We start from the raw sequence: 22,727 nt of genomic DNA, 5'->3' as shown, positions 1-22,727 counted from the left end.
TATACTATGGACAGCATGCTGGTTGAGAGCTTGTGGGTCAGTGAGAGTGTTCAGTATGGCATAGCATTGGGAATTTGTTACAGATCCACTTTCTCACCCTGATCAGTTGACAGTCTCCTTTAAACAGCTTAAGGAAGGCCACATGGTTAACAAGAAATCTGGGACTGAGCTGCAACACACACACACACACACACACAAAAGCAGTATACAGAAAGTGGGAGCAAAAACAGACTACAAAGAAAGAATTTTAAAACAGTGCACCTGTGTGTTAGGAAAGCAAAATTCAGTTTCAGTCCAAACTGGCCCATTTAGGGCAACAAGAATAGCTTCTACAGCTACAAGAAAAAAAAAAAAAAAAAAAAAAAAAAAGGCAAGGAAAATGTAGGCCTGTAATCAGTGGTCTAGTGACAGGGGATACAGAGATAGCACTGGAAGGCCAGTGCTGCCTTTGTCTTCATAAGCAAGACCCCCAGGTGTCTGTGCTCAGAGGAAGGATTCAAGGAAAAGAAGAACTAGCAGTAGTGGAAGAAGATTAAGTTTGCTTCTGCAAATTTGTGAGGACACAATTTCATGAATCCAGAATAATCTCATACTAAATTCAACAACTGACTACCTGCTACATGGAATAAAGAAAGTTGTTGTGAGACTGCACAGTCCAGGATCATAAAATTTTCAGGGATATATATTTCAGACAGAACAGTAACAGAAATGTTTATTCAAAGTATCTTAACTCAGTCTTTTATGAATAAAAATATTGCAAGTTTACTCAATGATTTACTCTGGAATTTTCTTTTTTAGAGTCTTAATCTTTAGTTGTATACAATTACTCTGCTTCCTTTGATTCATCTTCCTCATGCTCTAAACTAGCAGTTCCTGTGGAGGGAAAAGAAAGACAGGACATAAAGTATGTATTTTATTATAAAATACTGGAAAGTAATCCAAGTAACCTAAAACATAATTCCAGGACTATGCTGTCTACCCTAGTCCTCCTTCCCCACTGCCTTTCACTGCCAGTACTTGAATTTAGCTGTTATACATTGTTTGTCAGCTGCCAGACAGACTCGGTACACACATACTGACTGTCAGCCAGTCAGCCCATATGTAACTCTGGAATAGCCAAAAATGTCTCCTATTTAGACAATATCATAAGAAACATGGAGCAAGAAGGATGGAATTCCTGTGTGGAAAAAAATGATGGTAATGGGACAGAGAATACAAGGCTGCAAGAAAACAGATTTTGTTACATCTGCTCTTCACAGTATGCATATTTTCTTCAAATCATTTCCTCTTACTATAACTTAATCTTGCTAAACATAAAGTCAAGGGGAACAATATGTTGCCTAATTAACTATAGATGTAGACCTATGCTGAAAAATGTATAAAATCATCCAACTTTCTGATTCTAGAAATAAAGAGCTGGAAGGAGCTTTGAGAACATCTATCACATTCCTATGTTTTCATGCAATGGTATCTGCAACTACACTGTCTCTGATAGATACTTGGGTCCATTTGACCTTTAAAGAAGAAAAAAAAAAAAAAAAGCAATGGGGATACTGGAACTGCTTCATTGTGGTAGGCCTGAAAATTTATTAGAAACAAGTTCAAAATGGTTATCTGAGTCCAAGAGCCTTTGAGACAGACAAGGGTCAATGAACTCTTGCCAAATTCAAAGCAGAGCTATGCAAGAAAACTGCAGTCCTACAAATCAGATCAGCTAGCTGGCCAGTCTGCCCTGAAGCTGGAGAGCACCTTCAGAGGTGATGGGTAAAAAATGAGAGCAAATAAACTATGAAAATTCCAAGAGCTGACCTAAACGTTTACTGTATATTTCCAGGCATTTTCACATGGTTTAATAGTCTTTCAGATCCCTATGGATAGTGGTTTGCTTTGATTTATTGTAAAATGGACTGATTACAAATGGATAAATTTATCTTATGTTTTCATACATCATATATGTGAGCTTGTAACTCTTAACACTTAGTAAATACAAACAATACAATTATGCAGAGGCCTATAGGCCTATATAGCATGAATATAGATGCATCCTTTTGTTGCTTCTTAGTATTTTATACTTAAAACAGGCTTCTGAACTGCATGGAAAAAACTCTGAACATCTGAATTCCAAATCTCTTTGGCTTGTAGGAGAAGCAAATCAACTTCAGACTGTTCAAACCATGATGCATAGCAATACCTGAAATTAGTTTCTTCAGATTTGTTTTGCCTGCTTCAGTTCAGTTGAGACAATAAGATTACACAGTTCCATTCATGAGAGAAAAGTAGAGTGCTCAAAATGCCCTGAAAATTTCCCAGGGTCTAAAATCTTCTTTCTCATTTTTCACGATAAAAAGTTTGCAAATGCAGTCACTTACAAACTCAGCTCTGTGAATTCTGTCAACTGTACATGCATAGATACTGCACAGAAGTGTCACTTCTAATTTGTACTGTTATAGTATATGAACTTGACTACTCAAAACCATTTACATCTATAGAAGACTGCCCCCCTTATGAAAGGTAGAGATTCTTCAGCTTGATAATGGACCTCTCACAGCAGCAGCATGACTTCAGCTGATTGACATATATCATTTCAAACCCTGATTTCTGATTGAAGAATGAGCATGTGTGTCCCATTCCTCACCTGGATTCTCTTGATCTTTGTCTTCTTCCTCTCTGCTTCCCTCATATTCTTCTCCTGCATCCCTTCCTGGGCTAAAAACTTCACTGGATGCTTCATGAAGAGAAGGCTCATCATCTTTACCCTCAGCAGACTCATCAGTGACTGAAATGTGAGACATTAGAAATACAGAACAAAAATAATTTTTACAAATTTGTACTCTGCCATTGTTTTCATGCAGTAGCTAATAACTCCTACCAAAGTCTGCAGTCTTTACCCACATGAGAAATCCCATAAAATTTTCTGTAACTGTTTATAATCAAGTTTGTATAACAGGCCATGATATAGACTAAAATAATTCACAGGCTTCCCAAGACAGTTGTGTCTCATTATGCTATGCGAGATAAAACAGACACATATATATTGCAGTTTGTGAACTGAATTGGAAGTTCCTGTCATTTGATATGTAGTAAATTATAAGGAAGAAAAAAAAAAAACAAAACAAAAACACCAACAAAAAACCTCTCACACTATTTGATATTAAACCTGAAAAACACAGTTTCAGGGGATAGTCAAAACACAGAGTTTCCATCTGTCCAGCAGAACAAACCTTCAACTGATGGTATTGTCTTCTCTTCAATTACTGCTGCTGCTGCTCTTTCTTCCATTGCTTCTGCTGCTGCTGCCTCTAGGGAGGCTTCTCTGGGAGAAGGTGGGTTTTCCCTACTGGGAGTCCAGAATGTTAATTTCGTAATTTCTGATGCTTTCCATTTTGGTCCAATGAGTAATGAGGATTCCTCCTCTTCCTCTCCTTTATCCTAGAAGACAACTCATGAAATTCAGCCTCTCGTCTTAAAGGTATTAAGGGAATAACTAAGATGATAGTTTTGTGTACTAAAACCTCTTTATCTGGGCTCAAAGCAGCAATGACATGGCATTTAAAAGTATTTACAGGCAGAGGAACTTCAGTAGCCACAAATCTTGGAAGTGAACAACACTTTAAACCTGGATGAAGTCAGTTGACTATTACTAATGATCAGTGTTTGCCAGCTTGCTTTCTTTAAGGTAAAATTTTGTCCCTCCCTTAAACAGAATGTTTGCAAGAGGCCTATCAACTATGTCCCCTCATTTGTACCTGGCTATAGCGTACCAGTGGCAAATAAGACCTGATGCTGTGTCTGGTAGATGTGACGCTGTCTATCTCACACAGGAACAGAGTGGCAAAACAGGTCTCTGCCTCAACAATTCCCAACAGAATTGAGGATACTAAATACACATCACTTTGGATACTCATATGAACATGATACTTAATTTGAGGATCTCTTGCTTTTAGCCAAAAAAAGGAAAACAGTCTCCATATTTTACAAATCTCTATCACTAACAACAGGAATTTTTTTATAATTATTTTGTCCTTGCCTTAAGAAGCAATTGCTGCGTTGGAGAATTTTCAGAGTGTGTAATGGGAACTAATGTGTCAGGCAGCAGAGGCAGCAAACTCTAAGCTAAAATGTGGCTTATTTTCTTGAAATCAAACCAGTAATATTAAGATATGTTTCTTATTTCCACAGCTATTTTGCACCACATTAATCAGAAACATTTCAAAACATTCATGCATGAAGGAGAAGAAAAACCAGGCCCTGATCCCAGCTGTTTCCTACAATTATTAGGAGCTGTGGATATTACCAGGATACCAGGACAACAATGGGACACATTTCCAAAACATGAAGCTGCTGCAAATTACCATTTGTATGCATAGCATCAAGTAATTCTGAAATATGAGAAGAAATATTTACCATTGTTTTCTGGTGTTCAGAACAAAGTGGAATATAGGCTAAATGTAAGGACAAATAGATCTACATTCTTCTGTGTTTTGAAACTCCAAATGTTTTGGGAAGGTCCAGATTCTTCTAAACTTTAAGCAGAAAGGACTCTTGTCTGCAAGTTGTGCAAAAATCACACCTTGTACTTGTCAAAGCTTACACAATAGAGAAGCTAAAGAAAAAAGCAAAATGAAACCTCACTTGGTTCTTAAGAATGCATGAGTTTCTACCCTTTTTTGACTGATTAGATCCATTTTAACATCAAGGTCTATAAGCCATTTTATAGATTACTCAACAATAGATTTGATTTACCGAGTTCTCTGATATTCAGTATAATTTGCACTATTTCTTTTACCTGCTCTGATTGTATGTATTCACCATGCTGTTCACATCCAATATCAAAGACATATTTGCCACGACCGATAGGCTGCACAAAGATACAAAAAAGTCAGCAGAACTATAAAGTTAATACATACTAAGCATCTAAATGTAAAATATGCTTTATTACAAGATGCAAAGTCAATAATAATATAGTTTGAAAGCAAAGTTGCAGAGAAACTTTGCATTCTGTCCTACAGATTGATTCCATTTCATGTTACACTTATGGTACAAGAAATACTACAAAAGATCAGGAGCCTAGATTCTTACTTTAAGTGGAAACATATCATATTAAGGCAATTCCATGCTAACTGTTCAGATGAATAGAGAGCTTTCCAGCACACTTACATTGCCATTTAAAAACTTGCCCTTAAATCTATGGTTTAGGTGGATAAGTTCAGCTTCTCCTTCCTGGATTCCATTTACCCAGCCACCAACATACTTAGATCCTGTGTCCTTATAGACATATGTACCTTGCCCGTGCCTAAGGAGAAAATAATAGTTTTGCTTTACATTACTGAATTTTAAGAATTTAAGATAAGTAAGGTATTAAAACTGTATTACTTAAGTAGCTGAAATGACTCAAGTTGGACTAAATTCCCAAGGTCATCTGGTAGCTCTTGATTTGCTGCTGTCAGCCATGCTTTGAAAATGACCTTGGCATGTTAATACCACTGAGTGACTTGAAACATCACTGTAAGAACAAAACAAACCTGTTATGGTTAAACCATTCTCCAGTATAGGTGTCTCCATTTGCATACGTATACTCTCCATAGCCATGTCTCTGGTCATTCACCCAGTCGCCTTTAATGAAAATACAATAAAAACTATGAGACGTGGTTTATTTCACTGTGTGATATAGAGCTCAGTTTGTAAAGTTATCATGCGTGAATTATTAGAGAAGGAAAATAAAGCTATGGCACTGTTGTGATTCTTTACTCTAAACCCTTGCTCTTTTTTCTCTGTCTCTCTCCACACATATGTATATAGTTGCCTGACCTCCCTTTCATTTAGTCCATCACAGTCTGTTTCCATTATCACTCTCCATTACCATCATGAACACAAGAAGCCATGTAACATCCTGTTCCTACCTTTAAATTTGGTAATGTATTACAGTTGCATTAGATAATGTGACATTTCCACTTCAATTAAAAAAAAAAAAAAAAAAAAAAAAAAAAGGGACTCCTTTAGTTTGACTCATTTGCTAAAACTGTCCTGTCAGTCATGGAGCATATATATTCAAAAGGATGGTCTTCTATTCAAACATAGAAGAAATTAAAGAACAAACCAAAACAAAACAAAACAAACCACCGGTGCATAAGGTCCTGTAAAGCAAAATTGGGTTGCTCTTTTTGCTCTCTGCTTCTAGCTCTCACAATGTGAATGTTCTTTCTTGCCTAGCTTAGAAAAGAGAGGGGAAAGTACTGTCCCCTGAAGCCTAACTGATATTCAGGGTGTTTCAGGTACTCTTCTGGAAGAAGAGAAACAATGCAAGTTTCAAGCTCTTCAAACTTCGGAGACATCCCAATCCCTGAGTAAGTGCGTGCTCTAATCAGTATTTTTTTTTAATTGGACGTAATAAAGTCCTTAAATTCTTTATACTGAACATATCTGTGGTTCTAATCATCATTCAGAAATAAGTAACTATACTCTCTTCTATGAAGATTGTACTGATTTGTAAAAGATACTTAATATTTCTCAGGACTTGGAACACCCCACTTGAAAGGAGGACATGACAAGAATAAACCACTGCTGAACACCACACTTCTCACAATAATCAACATAAATCTCCATATATAAAACCCACACTTCTCAAAGCTTATAGTAAAAAAAAAGGTGGATAAAAGGGAAACATTTAACAGCAAAATTATCTTAGAAGAACACATTCTCAATTCACTATTTCCTTGCATTTAGAGGGTTCGTGGGGGGATGAGGGGGGTGGGGTTCAGAGGGAATGTGTCCTTTCAGTTACAGAAATCCTTGCAACTGTGTTCAGTGTTTTACCTTCATATTTTGATCCATCTGGATAAAAAAATACACCCTGGCCATGTTTTTTGTTTTGAAGATACTGTCCAGTGTAGTAAGCACCATTTTTAAATCTGTAGGTCCCCTGAAACATATTTGGTGTAGATAAAATACTTGTCAGTTCTCACTCTTGTTTTAGCATGGTGCCCAAACAAACAGAACTGCTTAAACATAAGCACTACCGCTGCCTTCTGTCACTGTCTCACCTGTCCACTTCTGAGACCATGCTTATATTCTCCATCGTATGTATCACCATTGGGTAGACGTGCTTTTCCATGTCCATGTCGTTCACCTTCTGAATTGCGTTCACCATCATACTCCTAATCCCATGTGAAAAAAACTGTTTAGGAGGGCTGCACCCGACTGAACCTAACCCCATTAGACAGAGGAAAACAGGTCTTTGCTCAAAACATCCCCAATTCGTCTTGAATCGGAGACTGCAGGAGCATCTGGCCAACACCTGTTCTGCTTACGAGGACGCTTTCACCAGATCCTGGCACCCAGAGGCTTCCCTCCCTTCCTGGCCCGGGGCTGGAAGGTACGGATGGATGACTTGTTGCTACCCGGCAGAGAAAGTGAGGCAGGTCCCAACTGACGTGGCCCAGCCCCGCTTCCCAGAGTCCCGTGCCCACCGAGGGAGCGCCGCGGGAGCTCCCCCAGGCTGGGCCCGGCCGGCATACCCGGGGGTTTAACGTTCGCTCTCCCCCTCCCCGCAGGCGCTGCCCCCCGCTGCCCGAGGCGCCGGCGGCCGGCGGCCGCTTCCCTCCCGCTCCTCCCCGGCTGCTGTGGTGACAGGGGCGTTGCACAGTTCTAAGCAAGTTACTATAAAGAGAAGAATGACGAGTCCATGATCAGGCATCTTCTGCTTTCACACATACTACACTTCTGCTATTTTTTTTTCTTTTAGTAACAATAATTCTCTATAATCTTAATATGTAGGAAAGTCTCTGTATTCTGACTTTTCTCCAAAACCCTCTACTCAGTCAGCTTCAGCTGTGATCTACATAACTTGATGACAAGTTCAGTCACCTCAGCCAGTCAAGAGCCTCCCATACTAATATGATTACAGCTAAATGAATGCAGGGAGGCAAGAGAAGGGCTCTCCTTTCTCAAAAGGGCAAGAAGAGTAGAAGGGAGTAGCTCACAAGGAAAAGGAGAGGGGATAATATATCATAGCCACCCTCAGTCCATATTAATCATCAACAATACCCCACACAGAAAAGACCTCCTTTTTATTTTATGTTGCATTTTTTAATGTTTCCTATGTGAGCAACAGTATTCAAAAACAATCACTCTTTTAAAAGATCTTGCTTGCCCCAATGCAAGATAGTGCTTTCTTTACAGAGGAAAATGCCCTAAAAATCTACCTCAGCTAAGGGAGTTGAAGATGACTGTATTATAGCTCATGCCCACCTCCCACAGATATTGAGAATGGGTTGCTGAATGCAAGTGGTGTTTCACCCCTCTGCAAAGCAGCAGCTTCACAGTGTTTGCAGGAGCTGGGCAGGACTCAGGGCCTGCCACTGATACAGGAGTCAAGCAAATCACCTCGCTGTCACCTTGAACAGTAATTTAATGGCCGAGGTTTTACAAGAAGAGCCACACGATGGTATGTGTGGTAAAAAGCTGTTGGCTACCTAAGCACTGGTCAGAGGAGGTGAGGCTTCTGAGGTAGGCAGCAAAAGGAGTGGCAAGTGGTTGGAAAACATGGTGGAGGTCACCTTATACCCTAGGTCAAATCTTTACCACCAAAATGAGAAGAAAAACAGGTTTGTCTCTATACAAAGATATGTCATATATTCAGGTAATTTCCTTAGTTTTCATAGGAAGGAATCTGAATACTCAGTATTTAGACAATAATAGCATTTATTTATTAAGACATGTCACTTATGTGGCATATGTGTCTTTTTGTTTTCAGTTGGGCAAAGATGAAAAAAGAAGAGAACTATTGCCAAATACCATCCTGTTCTTAGCTCATAGGAAGCATTTGGGCTTCCAAGTTAACACCCAGTTAGTAATTTCAGAGTGCTTTCTGTTGGAAACATTTAAGAACACTGACATTCAATTTCGTTAGCTGACAGAGCTTTAAGAAGCTATATATTTATTGACTCAAAATCGTATAGTTATTTCTCTTTCCTGCACATCCCCAGCACTTGACTAGGGAAGCCTAATTTGCATAACAGTGGCTGTGCTGTTAATGAGTAACTGCAGGGTATGTAAACTACTGCTCCGATTGCTTCCCTCCTGCAGAACTGGATGTGAGTGTATGTGACCTGAAGCATAGTTTGCTCATTTCCTACTTTCTCAGTCTTGATGATGCCCAAGTTTCTTCTTTCACCTATGGATGGCTTAATTCTTTTATCTACGGTAAGGTAATGTCTCTAATTACAAACTGGTTACTTACTCCATGAGCAGCATATTAATTCTAAGCAGACACTGTGGCTCAGAGTTGTAAGGGAAAATATGTTCAGGATGCATATAGAGGTGCTCCCTGTTAAACTTGATGACAAAAATAACCGGATGTGTCCTTTGGCTTCACAGCTGACGTGGCCCAGGGAACAGCTGTGACACAAACAGGAAGCAGTGACAAGCTGTCAGAGACACTCCCCCTGGTCATCACTAACTGCTCTTGCTCTCTGTGTTGTTTCAGAGTCCTGAAGGAGGAAAGGGTCTGAAGGAGGAACAGTTCACTTTTCTTGGGAAACAGCCAAGAACTATTTCTTTATAAAATTTAAACTGCTCTGAATCTAGATGTGGCAAATAGCACAAATGTCTGTATGTCGGCATCACACAGTTTGACCTAAATGAAGGAGGTTTATCACGTAAGGTTTTCTATACCTAGAAATTGTCTTGTGAGGACAACTACAGCTTATACGGATGCATATAATTAATAACAAGGAGGATATTTTTTGTAGCTTCTAGTCTTCCAGTTCCATTTTGGTGATTCAATGTCAGATTAAAATTAAGCTTTAAGGATATTATTATTGAAAGAAGGGCTGCTATTATCCTTATTTTCTTGATGTTTTCCTTTTCCATCAAAGAAACAACATAATACCATAAATATTCTTCAGGTCCTTCTGAACTTGCATATAAATTTCATTTGGAAAAAGGCCCAAGAGGGTTAGTGGATGCACTGATTATCTGCTCTGCTCGTACTGCTGGCTCAGCTGGCAGCTGCTGCCAGCAACTGCCAGTCACCCTGGCAGGAGAGGGCAGCAGCTGCCATTGCTGCAGGCTGCCCTGGAGAAGCTTCTGGTTTGCAGTTTGAGCAAGAAGCCCCACAGGTACAGAGAGCTTCAGAGGAACCCGAAGATGTTGCTGCCAGAGGCGCTTACGAACAGGGAAGGACAGTGACACAGCAAAGCAAAAGGCTGCTAGGCACAGGACCCCAAAGGGTGACTCCTGTGGGAGAGAACAGCTTGGGATGTCCTTTTTTCCTGCTTTGCAGGTCCTCACTTTGAATTTAGCCAGAAAGCCCTTCTGTAGGGAGGAATGGCCAAAAGGCACTTTTGAGGCCCACTATGCTCCTGGCTTTCTTTGGACTTTACCCTGTGGTAGGAGGGAGGAGGCTTTTGGCAGTGCAGAGGTTTTGCAGGGAAAATGCTGCTGTGCCAGGCCTGGCCTCGGGGGCTCCTTCCAGCACTGACTGAGCTTTGAAAACACGTTGCACAATGAACATTAGAAACGACAGTACTGTTTTTTCACTCCTACATGGCAATCAGTGTCTAGCTTCAAACGGGTGATGAAAATACATCAGGGTACACACATAACCTCTGATGTGGTAAAGGTGGCGTGCTTCTTAATTCATGCTACATGCACATAGGCATTCCTGCCCTCTAAGAGCTCTCTGCTCTATGCCCCTGGCCCACCACGCATCCTTCTTTCAGGAGCAATACCTTTTCTCTGCCCCGCCAGCGATGTAGCTCTAGGAGCCTTTTCAAATTCTGACATAAGAGTGGAGGTAATTGCCTGATTCATAGGTTGGTTTCTTCATTTCACATACTGTTCAATCATTACTGACAGAGCTGGTTACTTTGTGAGGGCCAGTCCTTGGGCACTTGAGTCAGTCTGAGCTTTGGTCTGGCATAAATTAGAGATGTAAATGACCATTTATTGCTTTTGGTAGGGCAGACCTGGGCAAGATTATCTTTTCTGACAGGAATTTAAAGAATAGAAATCTGTAGAGAAATATTAATCTCTTAGAAGTTATCTCTTAGAAGATAGTCATTTATACCTTCCTCCTTGCAAAAGCCAAAACCACAGTCTAGTGTACTGAATGGCCAATATGAGATACTAGCAAAGAGTTAAACTGCTGTTTACAACTCAGGAAAAACTTAATGATATCAGCTCTCTTCCTCTTGAAACTTAAATATAAGACAGGTTGATTTCATCAGCCTTTTGGAGGAAAACTGTGGGATTAGGGAATTAAAATAACATCTAAAGGAGAGTTCTTGTTTAGGAATATACACTTCAGGTCTTTTTATTATTCTGCAATATATACTATCAGACACAAAGAATTCAAAATAATTCCTTAGATTATGGGAGAAAACAGTGGAAAAAGTAGAACTTTCCATGTCTAACTTCCATGTATTTCTTTTTCCCTCAAATTCAGAATGAAGCCAGATTCCAAAAATGTCAAAATCCTTTGCAAAATGGGAACTTCTCTTTGCATAGCTCTTTTTAAGCCCTTTACAAGCAAAATGAAAGCTGCTTAGGATGTCTGTATGCCAAGTAGAGATGGCCTCTTTTTGTGCTCGTAACCAAGCCAGAAAAACTAGTAAATGACCTTTCTAGCCACTCAGTTTACAACTGCCTCCTCCAAGTGCAATTAACATTGAGATATCCCGGAGGCGGGATGATTAGAAAAAGTTTGTATGAAAGCCATTCTTGAAATGCCAGTAATACTTTTTAGCATCTTGGCTAAATATAACTTTCAATTCCCTCCTGCAAAGTATCCAAGGGAAAGTGTTCTGCTGTATTTATACCCTGCCTCCAATTTCTCTGACCTTTCTGCTCATTTTGAAGTACAGAGTGCATTCCACTCTTCAGACATACAGGAAAATTGTCAAGTTTTTCTTTTACCTAAGGGGTGTCCCTTTCCACTAAAGTGTAATAGGGATATGTGCAGGTGAGTTCTATTCAATTTAGGAAATTGTTGCTAATGTCTTTTCTCAAGACTTTTACGACAGTCATTGTTACTATTGTTACCAAGAAAGCAGCTGGCATTCATGAGATGAAAAAATATCTTGTGGTCGGTATAAGAATAAAGCAGTGTTAATATTACATTTTTCTCTACTTTTCTCTGGAAGTGGATTTAGTTTCATTAAATAAACAAAAACCCATATGTAAGCTTCTTTATTTAGAGATAGCTTGTAATGACATAAAGCTAAAGCAGCCCAGTCCTTTTGTCCACACTATCTGAAGTCCTAACCTGGTAACTCAGAATTAATTCAATAGAGAAGAATGAAATGATTGAGGTAGATAGGACTGATTTGCTGCCTCGTTATGCCTGTCAGCTTGAATACCTTCATACTTCATCTTCTTACGCACAACTTGCAAGGCAATTGCTTTAGTGTAAACTCTCTGTTCTGGTCTGCTTTCTATATTAACATTACTTGTAACTGTTCTGGTATTTGACTTCTATTAAAATATGCCTGAGTCCTCCCTTCTCATATAACTACCCTCCAGTGATCAAGTCTGCAAACATGGAAAAATGAAATCTATTAGTCTACCTGCCTATTTCAATCTGTTTACTCCATAGCAATTGTTTCTGTAGTCATTTCTTGCACTTCCACTTCAGCTCTCCAGGAAATTTAAGAAGAGTAGAAATAAGGACAAAGTTACAAGAGAAACTCTCCCATTTCCTGCAGGAAGCAGAATTAAATTCAAGATAAATTCTTCAGAATAGATGTTTTTGGGGTTTTTTTGTTTTGTTTTGTGTTTTGTGGGTTTTTTTTGTTGTTGTTTTTTGTAGTGAAAGTTGGTCTGTATATTGTTTTACAGATTCCATTTATAATAATACAGCATAGTGATGGTTTTTTAAATTTTGCATTTGCAGCACATTCTTGTTTATTTTTCTTTGAGCAGGTGGCTGAAAGTATGAGAGCTGATCCGGGTCTCTAACCAGGCAACCTCCATCCTAGCTACAGGGGCCACTGTAGCAATGGGTCACATGTAGCGATTCTGCCCAGGACTCCCTCCCTCCAGTAGTTCCTACCCCAATAGACACCACTGTTGCTATAACCACTTTTTTAACAGATCTTTCCTTAGATGTCATGAAGTGATTTAACAGTCCCACTCTCCACCCCTCTGGAAAGCCATGGGGAGAGTCAGAGTAGCATACTGTCAGCACCACTGATCTAATTTTTCTGAATGGAACCAGAGACTGACAGGTATCTCACAGGGTTCAAAGAAATGCCATTATTCCTAAATGTCTCCTGCAGTCATAACAATATCTGTCTTTATGTAGGAGGCAGTTTTATTGCCCTTCCCTCTCCATGTTCCATGTGCTATAGGTTTTCTTCTTCATCAGTAGCCTTTAGGACTCAGGTACTGTCCTGCTCAGGCTGGGGAAAAGGCTGTGCTGGCACAGGGGTTTTGTCTGCTGGTCTCTTCCCCCAAAGCTACTGACTGGTGATTCTCGCTAGCTTTCTGGCAAGCTAGATGTGATGAAAGTACCAGTCTGGAAACTATGTAGTCATATTAGCGTGGCACTGTGCCGGCACTAAAATTTCTCATCAACAGGCAGGACATACTGTGCTCACTCAGCTAGATAGATTCCAGACCACAGCTGGCTTACCTCCAGCCCTTTCTGAGTATAGATGCAGCAGGGCTATACCTACCTACTCCCATACATACAGGCATAGCCTTCACAGCCTCTCATTTTGTAGCTCTATTGGATTTTTATTTTTTTTTTCTTTGTCTGGCAAAACTCCATGGCAGGTTATACTTGGATTGCACCCATTGCTGATGTGAATTGCTCATACAATATTGCAGCTGCTCTGTTGGGAAAACAAAGCATGTAAAACTAATAAAGGCAACTAAAAGCTGTAATTGTATCAGTCCTGAAAATCCTGCTACTTGAGTGGAATAAAGTCTAAGTAAATACTTATTTTTTATATATTATAGTAGAACACTATATAACAACCCATTATCATCTAAAGAAGTTATGAACTTTTCTGATCCCCTAAGACAGAGATCACTCAGTGGCTAAACAGATTAGCCTTTTCCATCTGTGCAGTTATGAATCATAAAATATACTTGTGCAATTTACTGGGAAGAAAATGAAATACATTGATCAGCTAAAGGATGCAAAAATCTGCATTCAGGCCTCTGTTCAGCCAGCAACACCTATTCAGCAAAGGAAAGAACTATGCTGACATCCACTAACTTGAAAGTGTTTTGCTATGTCAGGACTTGAGGAGTTAAGAGCACCACTCTTGCTCAGTGGAAGTAAAATTTAACTGCCAACCAGGAAATTAGATTATCTTTTCTGAGATAAGTGCCAGCAGAAGCATACGTAAGCATCTGTCAACTCATACTTCTTTACTTCTGTTTGGTTTTGCAGACAAGAACAAACCCTTTTCTATTTCCTCTAGTATGAACCTTGCGAGAGGCTTAGAAAGCCAAGCTGCTGCCATGCTCGTTACCCAATACCACCTGGACCATATCCTTCATTTGTACTTCCTTCTACAAAGGAGCTGGCAAATTTTTTTTTTTTTTTTTTTTTTTTAGGCTCTAGATTACCTAGTTGTTTTAAAAAATGTTTCTTTGTGTTCTGTTTTGTAACCTTTTCCTTTTTTTGTGACCATCTGTAACCAGCTCTATCTGGGTGTAGACCTCCTTTGGTCTCCCACACACCTCTGGCCCTCTTCCATGCTCTACAGCAGCAGGCTGTTGTGCAACCAGCAGCATAAACTCATGCTGCTCCTTCTCTCTGCCATTTTACTTATTTGATGGCTTCTGGAAACTGTAGCTGCTGGTAACCAGCACTGTCACAGCAGAGAGAGCAGCTGTGCCAGGTGTGGTGGCCAGCAGGTTTCAGTGATGTTAGAGGAACGGATTATAAATGACATTTATTTTAATAGGAGATTAAGTTTCTATTCTAAGTAGGAAAAATATCAGGGGGTTCTCTGGCTGTTTGGCTCATGATTTTTGCAGGTTTCTTGTTACCGAAGGTAGAAAGATATTCAAGCAAAGTTAAACTCTTTAAGGAACTTAAAAAGGGCCAAGACAACATCAAATTAAAAGATATGAGGATTCCATGTGATAATTTGAGATGACTAATCATGCATACAAACAAATGCCCTGTGATGGGTCTGACCTTTTCCACTGTAAAGAGACAAATCTTCATGTGTGTGTGTGTGTGTGTGTGCACGTGCGCACACGCATCAGAATAGATGGTGCCTGGGTGCCTTCCTGTGCTGGTGCAAGAGTGCAGCCACATGATTCATGCAAATGACTCTTCTTGGAGGAGCATTCACGACTAGTTTTGTCTCTGCTAAACGGTTGTTACAGCAGAAATGACAAACATCAACATACATAGATGCTCTGCTCTGTCTGTAACTACCTCATCTATATCTGATGTTAGAGTGTGCTTTTTCACCCCAGAGAACAAATGCCCTCTTCCTAAGACAATGGAATATCCATGATACATCTGCTCAGAAGAATAAAGAGGCTTGAAGTATTTCCTTCTTCAGTTCATGCACGATCATACAGGGGACAGTTAATGTGGAGAGCTAAAGCAGCTCCGGAACATGCCTGTTTATGCGCCACCTACAAGTGTTATGAGTCAGATAAACTTAGTCCTACTGCCCAGGGCATCAGCCCTTTCAGCTGAGCTGGTGAGGGTTTGGGACAGATTTTTATTTTGGATTCACAAGGGGCATGGGACTGTATTGTCAAAAAGAAGCTATGCACTGTCCTTTCCCCAAGACATGGGATGAAACTGTGGTTTGTCTCATACTACAGGATGCTTCTGTGAAAGCTGTGCTAATGTGAGACCTTCTGATGCTGAGTAGCGGCTTTTGCTTTTATCTGCAAAACAAAATTATCTCATTGGAACACAAAATTGATGATAAGAGCAGTGCATTATCTTTTCAAGCAGGAATTTTGTGGCATGTGGGGAGATGATGTGAAGACTATTTTTCAAAATTCTCAAGTCACTACTCGGCCTCAGCTACAAAGATGTGAGCCTGAGCTGGAAACAACATCTGCCAGTGACAGGCTTAAATACAGAAGACTGTGCAACATGCATCTGTATTTGCAACTGTCTGGGTGCAACTCTGAGACCCTGGTTCTGCAGATGTCATTGTAAGCGTGAAGGGCTTCTTTAGTAACTGGGAGAAAGTGAAGGAAAGATGCCACTGGGATTGTGGGCCAGAGCTGAGCCTACATCTAAGTGTTTGAAATGTGGGGTTTAAGTAATATCACACTGGGAGTCTGTTTCTTTTATTGATACTGCCAGCACAGGCAGTGCAAGATGAGAGGGAAGAGACAAAACTGAACATTTTAGCGAGTGCCTTAAGTGGGTTGCTTGTGCCAGGCAGGTGGTACCCCACAAAGGACAAACAGTTATACAGATAAATTAAAACCCGCACAAGGTAACTGTTAGCAGCTATTCAGTTTTGGATGAAGTAAGCAGTGTAGGGTTATCAGCACTAGTGAGGTGGTTGTGATAAAGAAATACACCTGCAGCTGGAAGTATGCATTTATATAAATAAGCAAGCTTTGAAACGGATATCGTTTCAGAAAATGAAAACGCACTGCAGGATCAGGAATCCAGGAGGCAAATAATACTTGTTTTTTAAAAGAAGCAGCACCGAATTCTCTCATCAGTTTTCAGATGACCTGCTGCGTGGTTTCTTAACGTTTGCGGTTTGCCACGAGAAATACCTTCGCGCATTTCAGGTAGGCAACTCACAGCGCTGCAGTGAAGCGCCTCGGCGCACCCGCCGGGACCGGGACCGGGGCTTAATGCCTGCCCTCCAGGGGAACCGGGCAGGAGCTTCGCTCTGTCTCTCCAGAGCGCAGCACAGCTGAGCCAAGGTCTGCGGTATTTGCGGTGGTAGAGGCCAGTCATGAATGGCTGTATTTTCCTGAAACAGGGAGGGAGCTATGTTTGAGCCAGTGCAGCGGGGAGCCTGAAGAAGCAATACAAGGTTTGGAAGGTAAATATGGATTCAAAGTACCAGAATACTGCTTTATATGTTGCAGTACAAGGAGAAAGCGAAAGTGTTTCTATTCACCCTCAGGTAAAATGGCTGCTGAAAATGAAAGAACATAAAACCTGTTTGGAGTTTGTCCTTGGGCTTCATTAGTAAAACAGAAATATAAAGGATATATTGGTAAACTACTAATTATGTGTTGTAGCCTGTTAATGTTATTTCTGGAGAATAGCTTGGTTTTAAAATTTAGTTTAATCTACAGCAGGATGTGATCTTTATAAGCTGTTACCAGAAGTTTTATTGCCACAAGTTTCATTGCTTTTGTGGAGGAAGTTTTATTTATTTATTAAAAGCACATGAACGTCAGAGGAGCTTATGGATATATGGGGACAGAGGTAAGTTGTTGATGAGTAAATGAGAACTTGGGTCTCTCTGCCTGCAGTAAATAAAATGAAATCAGTCTCTGTGAAATAGAGTTAGGATGCAGTTCTGTAAACGCTGCTGATAGTCCAGTTGTCTTTGCTAGGATATTGTGACTCCGGATTTATAGCAAAGATACACTGTTAGGAGATGGTGTGAGTATGATCTGTGCAGCAGGTGCACAGATGTGCAACCTTGTGTGACTGCTTAACTATGAAACCTTTTGTAAGGTGCGCAAAGTCTTTTTCTGCTTACGCTAAAGCTGTTAAATAGTAACCTTTTAAACAATTACTTTTCTATGATGACAGTTGCCTTGTCCCATTATGTTTTAAGAGAACTGTTTCCTCAAGAGCTTTATGACCTCAGATTTTTGTTCTTTGCTGGTCTATCAGTTTTTTCCCAGTAGATATTTCTGTCACCTCACTTAGTGTGGTCAGTTAATAATATTGTTTGGGATAACTGTGAGAGAGGGGAAATGGGCTTTGGGATCACCCTGAAAGAAATCTGTTACTGCTGGAAGAAAAACTTGACTTGTACTATGGGCTGCTTGTGCCTACCTCTTTCTTTTTATTTTTCTTCTTACACTGAAGCTATCCACAGCTCGTTTCAACCAAACATAAAATTACTGACAAGCAGTTGTTGGTCAGCTGAACTCTAATTTCAAACCTAACTAGCTAACTGTGGCTATAAGGGGCAGTCCCAACTTTAGACCCTGCCTTTATGCTTCTGCTGGTTTGGATTCATTCTATGTAGCAGTTTTGTAGCCACAGAGTGAGTTAATACTCTCTACTGGATTGGCACACTTTTAGGGCAGGTTTTCCGATGGATCGGTCACCTGAACCATCACTGTACCACTGCAAGGTCTGAGGAAGAGAGAAGCAAGGACCTGCAGCTGAGGGGTGGGGAGAAGGCAGGAGGATGTAAGGTTGCACTTTCCCAAACCTCTGTAACCTCAGAGAGGAGGTAGGAAACTCATGTTGGGTGGGAATGATTATGTTTGGTGATGAATTGCACAACCAGTTATCTGATTCGGGGGGGGAGGAGGGAGGAGGAGGAAGGTGAGGTGGAACATGCCAAACGAGATTAGCAAGTCAATTCACTTTTAGGGGCGGGAGGTGTCAAGCTGAACCAGGACACTGTGGAAAAAATGAAGGTATGACAAAAATGTGTTAACATAAAGGAGTAGACCCTTGATCTTTTGGTGGGGTACTCTGTTATTTGAAGAGGTAGTAATTTTCCACCATTCCGGGGGGAAAAGCCTGTGTCAATAGCAAAGCTTTTGGGTTGCTAGCTTTGACATGGTAGATAGTGTTTGCTGTTGTCATTCAGCTGGCTGAAGAGGAGTAGTTTTAATTTCTGTAGTAAGATGATGCAATGAGGAGAGGAGAGAGGCTCACACCTTTGCCTGCCCTGTGGCAGCCTCTAAAATTCGCAGGTTAAGAGAAAACCAGGCAGGTGTGTTTTCTCCAAAGGAGGTTTTGCTTTAGCTCACCCCCAGTGGTATACCAGGAGAGCTAGTCTTGCATCCTACCAGCTTCCCAACAGGAGCATGGCAGTGACTGGTGCTGATGTTAAGCCCCTGGCTGGGCTACTGGGAGGGTAGGGGTTATGTTGCAGACCCTGGTGTGTTATTTGGCATCCTGCTGGGGTGTCTCTGCTGTTAGCGCACAGGGAGGCTTGGCTTTCGTGCATGAGTTGCAGTCACACCTTTTGCATACAGTGCCTTTTGTCACGTTTCTCAACAGTTGGCTCTGACTTGCTGCGAAGTAACAGTGCAGCTAATTCCTGTTGCGGTACCTCTAATAAAGAGTATTGTGTGTCTTTTTCTGTTGAGGGTCTTCAGTCCAAATTTGAACAGAAGGAACTCTACAAGATTTTAAACCAAACTGAATTAATGCTGCCACAGTCTCACTCTTCCTAGCATGTCATGTGTGCACGTGAGCCTGTCTTCTCCCTTGTGCTGAATGATCCAAAGTAGGGAGTTCAAATGGTGAAAAAAACTTTCTGTTTTTTTTTCTTTTCCAAGTTTTCTGATGATTTGGTTCTCTGTGCAGCACTGTTACTGGGGCAGGGAAATTGGACTGGAAGAGGGAGTGCTGGTCAAGTCTTGCTAGCAGCATTGTTCAGCAGCATCACTTTAAAACTGGAGGAGTCTTTGTTCTGGGCTGAAAACACTACAGTCAGTTTTGAACAAGTTTCAAGCTCATGAATGTTTCTGATGTGTTAAAGGTGGGGAATTGCCTATTTGCAGTCTTTATGGGACGAAAGTGAGTGTTTTGATGTCAGATGGCTTTGGATCATGTTCTAACTGCATCTTTCCCTTGTGTCCCCACTGCTTTATACTATGCTGACTTCTCAAAATAGATTGTACCTGATAAAATTCAGAAAAGGCTGCAATTTTTATTGGCTTAAAATTCTCCATTACGTTTTTGATGTCTAGAAGGTTCATTACAGTATTTACTTGTCTCTGAAATAGGTAACTGCTGATTCAAATGTTATGATTGGAAAATATTACAATAACTTGATAAGAACATTTACTTAGCAGCTTCTCTTTTAAGATCAGCAATTAACAAAGGCAAAGTGAAGAATTTGCCACGTCGTGACTGAAGGTATAAGAAAGGAAACCTACAGAGAGATCAACTCAGCAGTGTATCTTCCACATTTGTTAACAGCCCGCTATCGCACAGCTTTGGGAGGATCTTTGTTACGTTCTGAGGAACAGATAACGTCACAAGTACATAATTTTGTTGCCTAAAATTTGATACCAGCTGTAGAGTAGATGGCTCGCCTTCCTCCTGGGATTCACTTCATCACTTCATTTTCACGAGATCAGTGGTAAGTCTTAAAGTATGGTGAAGATCTTTGTTTTGGACAATGTGAATTTGTATCCGGGGAAGATGATACTGTTGCCTCGCTCTGTTTTTGCTTTTTCATTGCTTAATATATACAGCAAGAAAATATAGTCAGTTGTATAACAAATATTACTGATGCTTAAAAAGTGAGATACTTTGTTGGGGGAATCCAGACAGATCCTTACTAGTTAAGTGTGCTAGAGAATAAAGCCTTTTGTCCTTTGCTTTGCAAGGTATGTGTTTGAAGGGATAAACTTCAGAATTTATTTTCAAATTCTTAGGTGGGAGGGGTCCTCAAGGTTTTTCTTTTCTTAACCAGAAGTGTGTTTTCTCCCCCATAGTTTGATGTGTAATACAGACTTGTAGAATTACAGTTTTAGTTCCTGCTACTGTAATATTAAAAAGTCCCAAACAAACCAAAATGGACAAAAAAACCTGAACCAAAACCTCTTTGCTTTAGGAAAATATCCTGGAAGTTGGATGGCATCAGTTCTTTTGCTTTCTGAGATAGAATACTGAGTCAATTGTGTGTGAATAACAAAAAGATAACAAAGGAAAGAGCACTTCCCATCTGAGCAATTTTATCACATGCTTTCTCTGGTAGAGATGCAAGGACAAAGTCATTTCAGTTTTATTACTTGTGAAGATGTTTTCAGTTACAGGGGTGAATAACTCAAAGGATAACTTTTTTTTTTTAATGTCTCTGTGAATATGCTAGAACTATAAAAGAAGACCCTTGTTATCTAAAAGTTTATAAGCCACACAATGATTGAAAAAGGTTAACTGAAAATTAGGGACCATAGTAGGCTGTGTGATATCAGGTCTTTGTATGTATAGATGTACTTTTATTTACAGATGTTAATTTTAAGATCAAGGCTAGAAGGAGCCAGTAGATACACTTTGATGTCTCTATTGTTAAAAGCACAAATCCACAAAATGCTCTCCCTCTTAAACATCTGGAATGTGCTGCAGGTAGAGAATAGATCAGATTGTTACCTTTGTTTAACACTTGCAGTGACAGGGAGTTTGAGGTGCCCTTTTCATTCAGATGAGCTGCAGAAAAAGACCCAAGGTTGCCAGTGAGGTAGAAGGAAAATTTCTTCCCAATCCCAGAGCTGGTTAATTAGGTTCATGTGCTTCAGATGACAGTGCACACAGTCAGTGTCAGTTCCCCATCCATCTCTAGAAATGGCTGATTTGTCTTGTTACAGAGGAAGACAAAGCAAAACGTGGTAAGGAAAGAAAGAAGTAATAACCTGCAGTACCCAAACTGACATCCACAGAGCCATCATTTATGTCCTAATCATACCAGAAAACAGGATGAGACAGTGAAATGCAAAATCTGATTATCAGTAATGTTGAACTGCTTTTTGATAGCCCCAAAGGAAGCCTGTAAACAAGGCAGATCAGCTCTGTGGACTCGAGAGCACTGCCTTGTTGTCCTGCCTGTACCTGTGTACTGCCAAGCTCCCTTCCAAAGCCAGATCAGAGCAGATGTTGTAAAGCAGCATAACTGTTAGGGTCATTCTTCAGACTGTTAGAGAATGTGAAAAAAAGTTGTCTTCCAGTATTCCAAGGTTACCAATGATTCATTTGTTATTATGTAACTTAGTGCTAAATCTGAATAAAATAATTTTCAAATACTCCTTTTGTTTTTTCTATATTGTAGGTATAGAGCCTTCATTTTCTCTCTCACTTTCTTGTTGTATGCCAGCTTCCATTTATCAAGGAAACCTATTAGTATAGTTAAGGTAAGCAGGACCATGTCCCTGTTTAAACATCCTTCTACTCTTGTTAAACACGGAAGTAGTTGTCTTTTTCAGTATCTCCTTTTGTGAAAGGTGATGTTAAAGTTTAACTTGGAATGGTTTAGAAGATGGAAAACTGATAAAGCTAGTACACAGTAACATTTAGTTGATAATCTTTAGTGTGACCACACCTAGAATATTGTGTATATCTCTAATTTTTGCATTTAAGACTTGAAACAGCTATGCCTACGCTTAATTCACAATTCATATGAATTAATTTAATTAGAGCTTCTTAAGAGTTTACAGGTTCACATTCATATGTTTGAGAGAAGTTGCTCATAACTGATAGGTGATAAAATTCTACTGACACTTACAAGACTGTTCCAAGTACTGTTGAGTATCACAGTCATAGCTGTCTGTGCAGTTGGGAGTCTGTTCCCAGTGAAGCTGGTGTCAAACTATTATCTAATTCTAGGTTTTTTAGTTTAATCTTTGGCCTGTATAACTTGCCAAACACAAATCAAAACCCCCAGAGCTGTATAACAATGTGATGAGTAACAATGGACAAAGTAGCTTGATGTTAGTGAAGAATTTTTAAATTCTGCAGTATTAGAAACACCAGTTCACTATAGCATGTTGTTTCTAACTGTGTAATTACTCTTTCATGTAATGGTAGCTTCACCCAACAAAATACCCAGCAATTAATA

At 40.0% G+C, this 22,727-nt stretch overlaps 2 protein-coding genes across 9 annotated transcripts in view; one reads left to right on the top strand and one right to left on the bottom strand.

Annotated features, from left to right (window-relative positions):
• Positions 1 to 742: 742 nt before the first annotated feature.
• On the bottom strand, positions 743 to 7,693 carry RSPH1 (radial spoke head component 1). Its single transcript, XM_026846437.1, has 9 exons — positions 7,658 to 7,693; positions 7,041 to 7,154; positions 6,814 to 6,919; positions 5,523 to 5,613; positions 5,158 to 5,293; positions 4,787 to 4,858; positions 3,222 to 3,429; positions 2,636 to 2,776; positions 743 to 873 (listed from the first exon to the last, which is right to left on the bottom strand). The coding sequence occupies exons 1-9, from the start codon at positions 7,691 to 7,693 to the stop codon at positions 824 to 826; spliced, it is 954 nt and encodes a 317-aa protein (XP_026702238.1). The 3' UTR covers positions 743 to 823.
• A 9,119-nt stretch (positions 7,694 to 16,812) lies between these two features.
• Positions 16,813 to 22,727, top strand: part of SLC37A1 (solute carrier family 37 member 1) — a 38,445-nt gene continuing 32,530 nt past the window's right edge. For 2 of the 8 annotated variants that reach the window (XM_026851675.1, XM_026851616.1), the window contains exons 1-3: positions 16,813 to 17,003; positions 19,979 to 20,255; positions 21,942 to 22,023. In XM_026851675.1, the coding sequence (XP_026707476.1) occupies positions 20,200 to 20,255; positions 21,942 to 22,023 (138 nt within the window). In that variant the 5' untranslated portion in view covers positions 16,813 to 17,003; positions 19,979 to 20,199. Of the gene's footprint in view, positions 17,021 to 17,048; positions 17,396 to 19,978; positions 20,256 to 21,941; positions 22,024 to 22,727 lie in introns of those variants that run through there. The other 6 variants (XM_026851650.1, XM_026851633.1, XM_026851658.1 and 3 more) reach the window with 6 other exon arrangements.

The sequence above is a fragment of the Athene cunicularia genome, assembly GCF_003259725.1.
Source record: "Athene cunicularia isolate RWA chromosome 1 unlocalized genomic scaffold, athCun1 chr1_part1, whole genome shotgun sequence".
In the NCBI taxonomy this organism is placed as follows: Eukaryota; Metazoa; Chordata; class Aves; order Strigiformes; family Strigidae; genus Athene; species Athene cunicularia.
Note: the sequence above shows the minus strand (reverse complement) of the source record. Positions and strands in the feature narration are given on the sequence as shown.

What these genes read in the sequence shown, in the direction of transcription:
- RSPH1 (XM_026846437.1), bottom strand. Translation starts at nt 7,693, where the DNA reads ATGCCTGATCATGGACTCGTCATTCTTCTCTTTATA. An exon ending in GCAAGTTTTTAAATGGCAAT is followed by an intron (nt 4,859 to 5,157) that starts GTAAGTGTGCTG and finishes ATCTTTGTGCAG; the next exon opens with CCTATCGGTCGTGGCAAATA. An exon ending in AATACATACAATCAGAGCAG is followed by an intron (nt 3,430 to 4,786) that starts GTAAAAGAAATA and finishes GTTGTCTTCTAG; the next exon opens with GATAAAGGAGAGGAAGAGGA.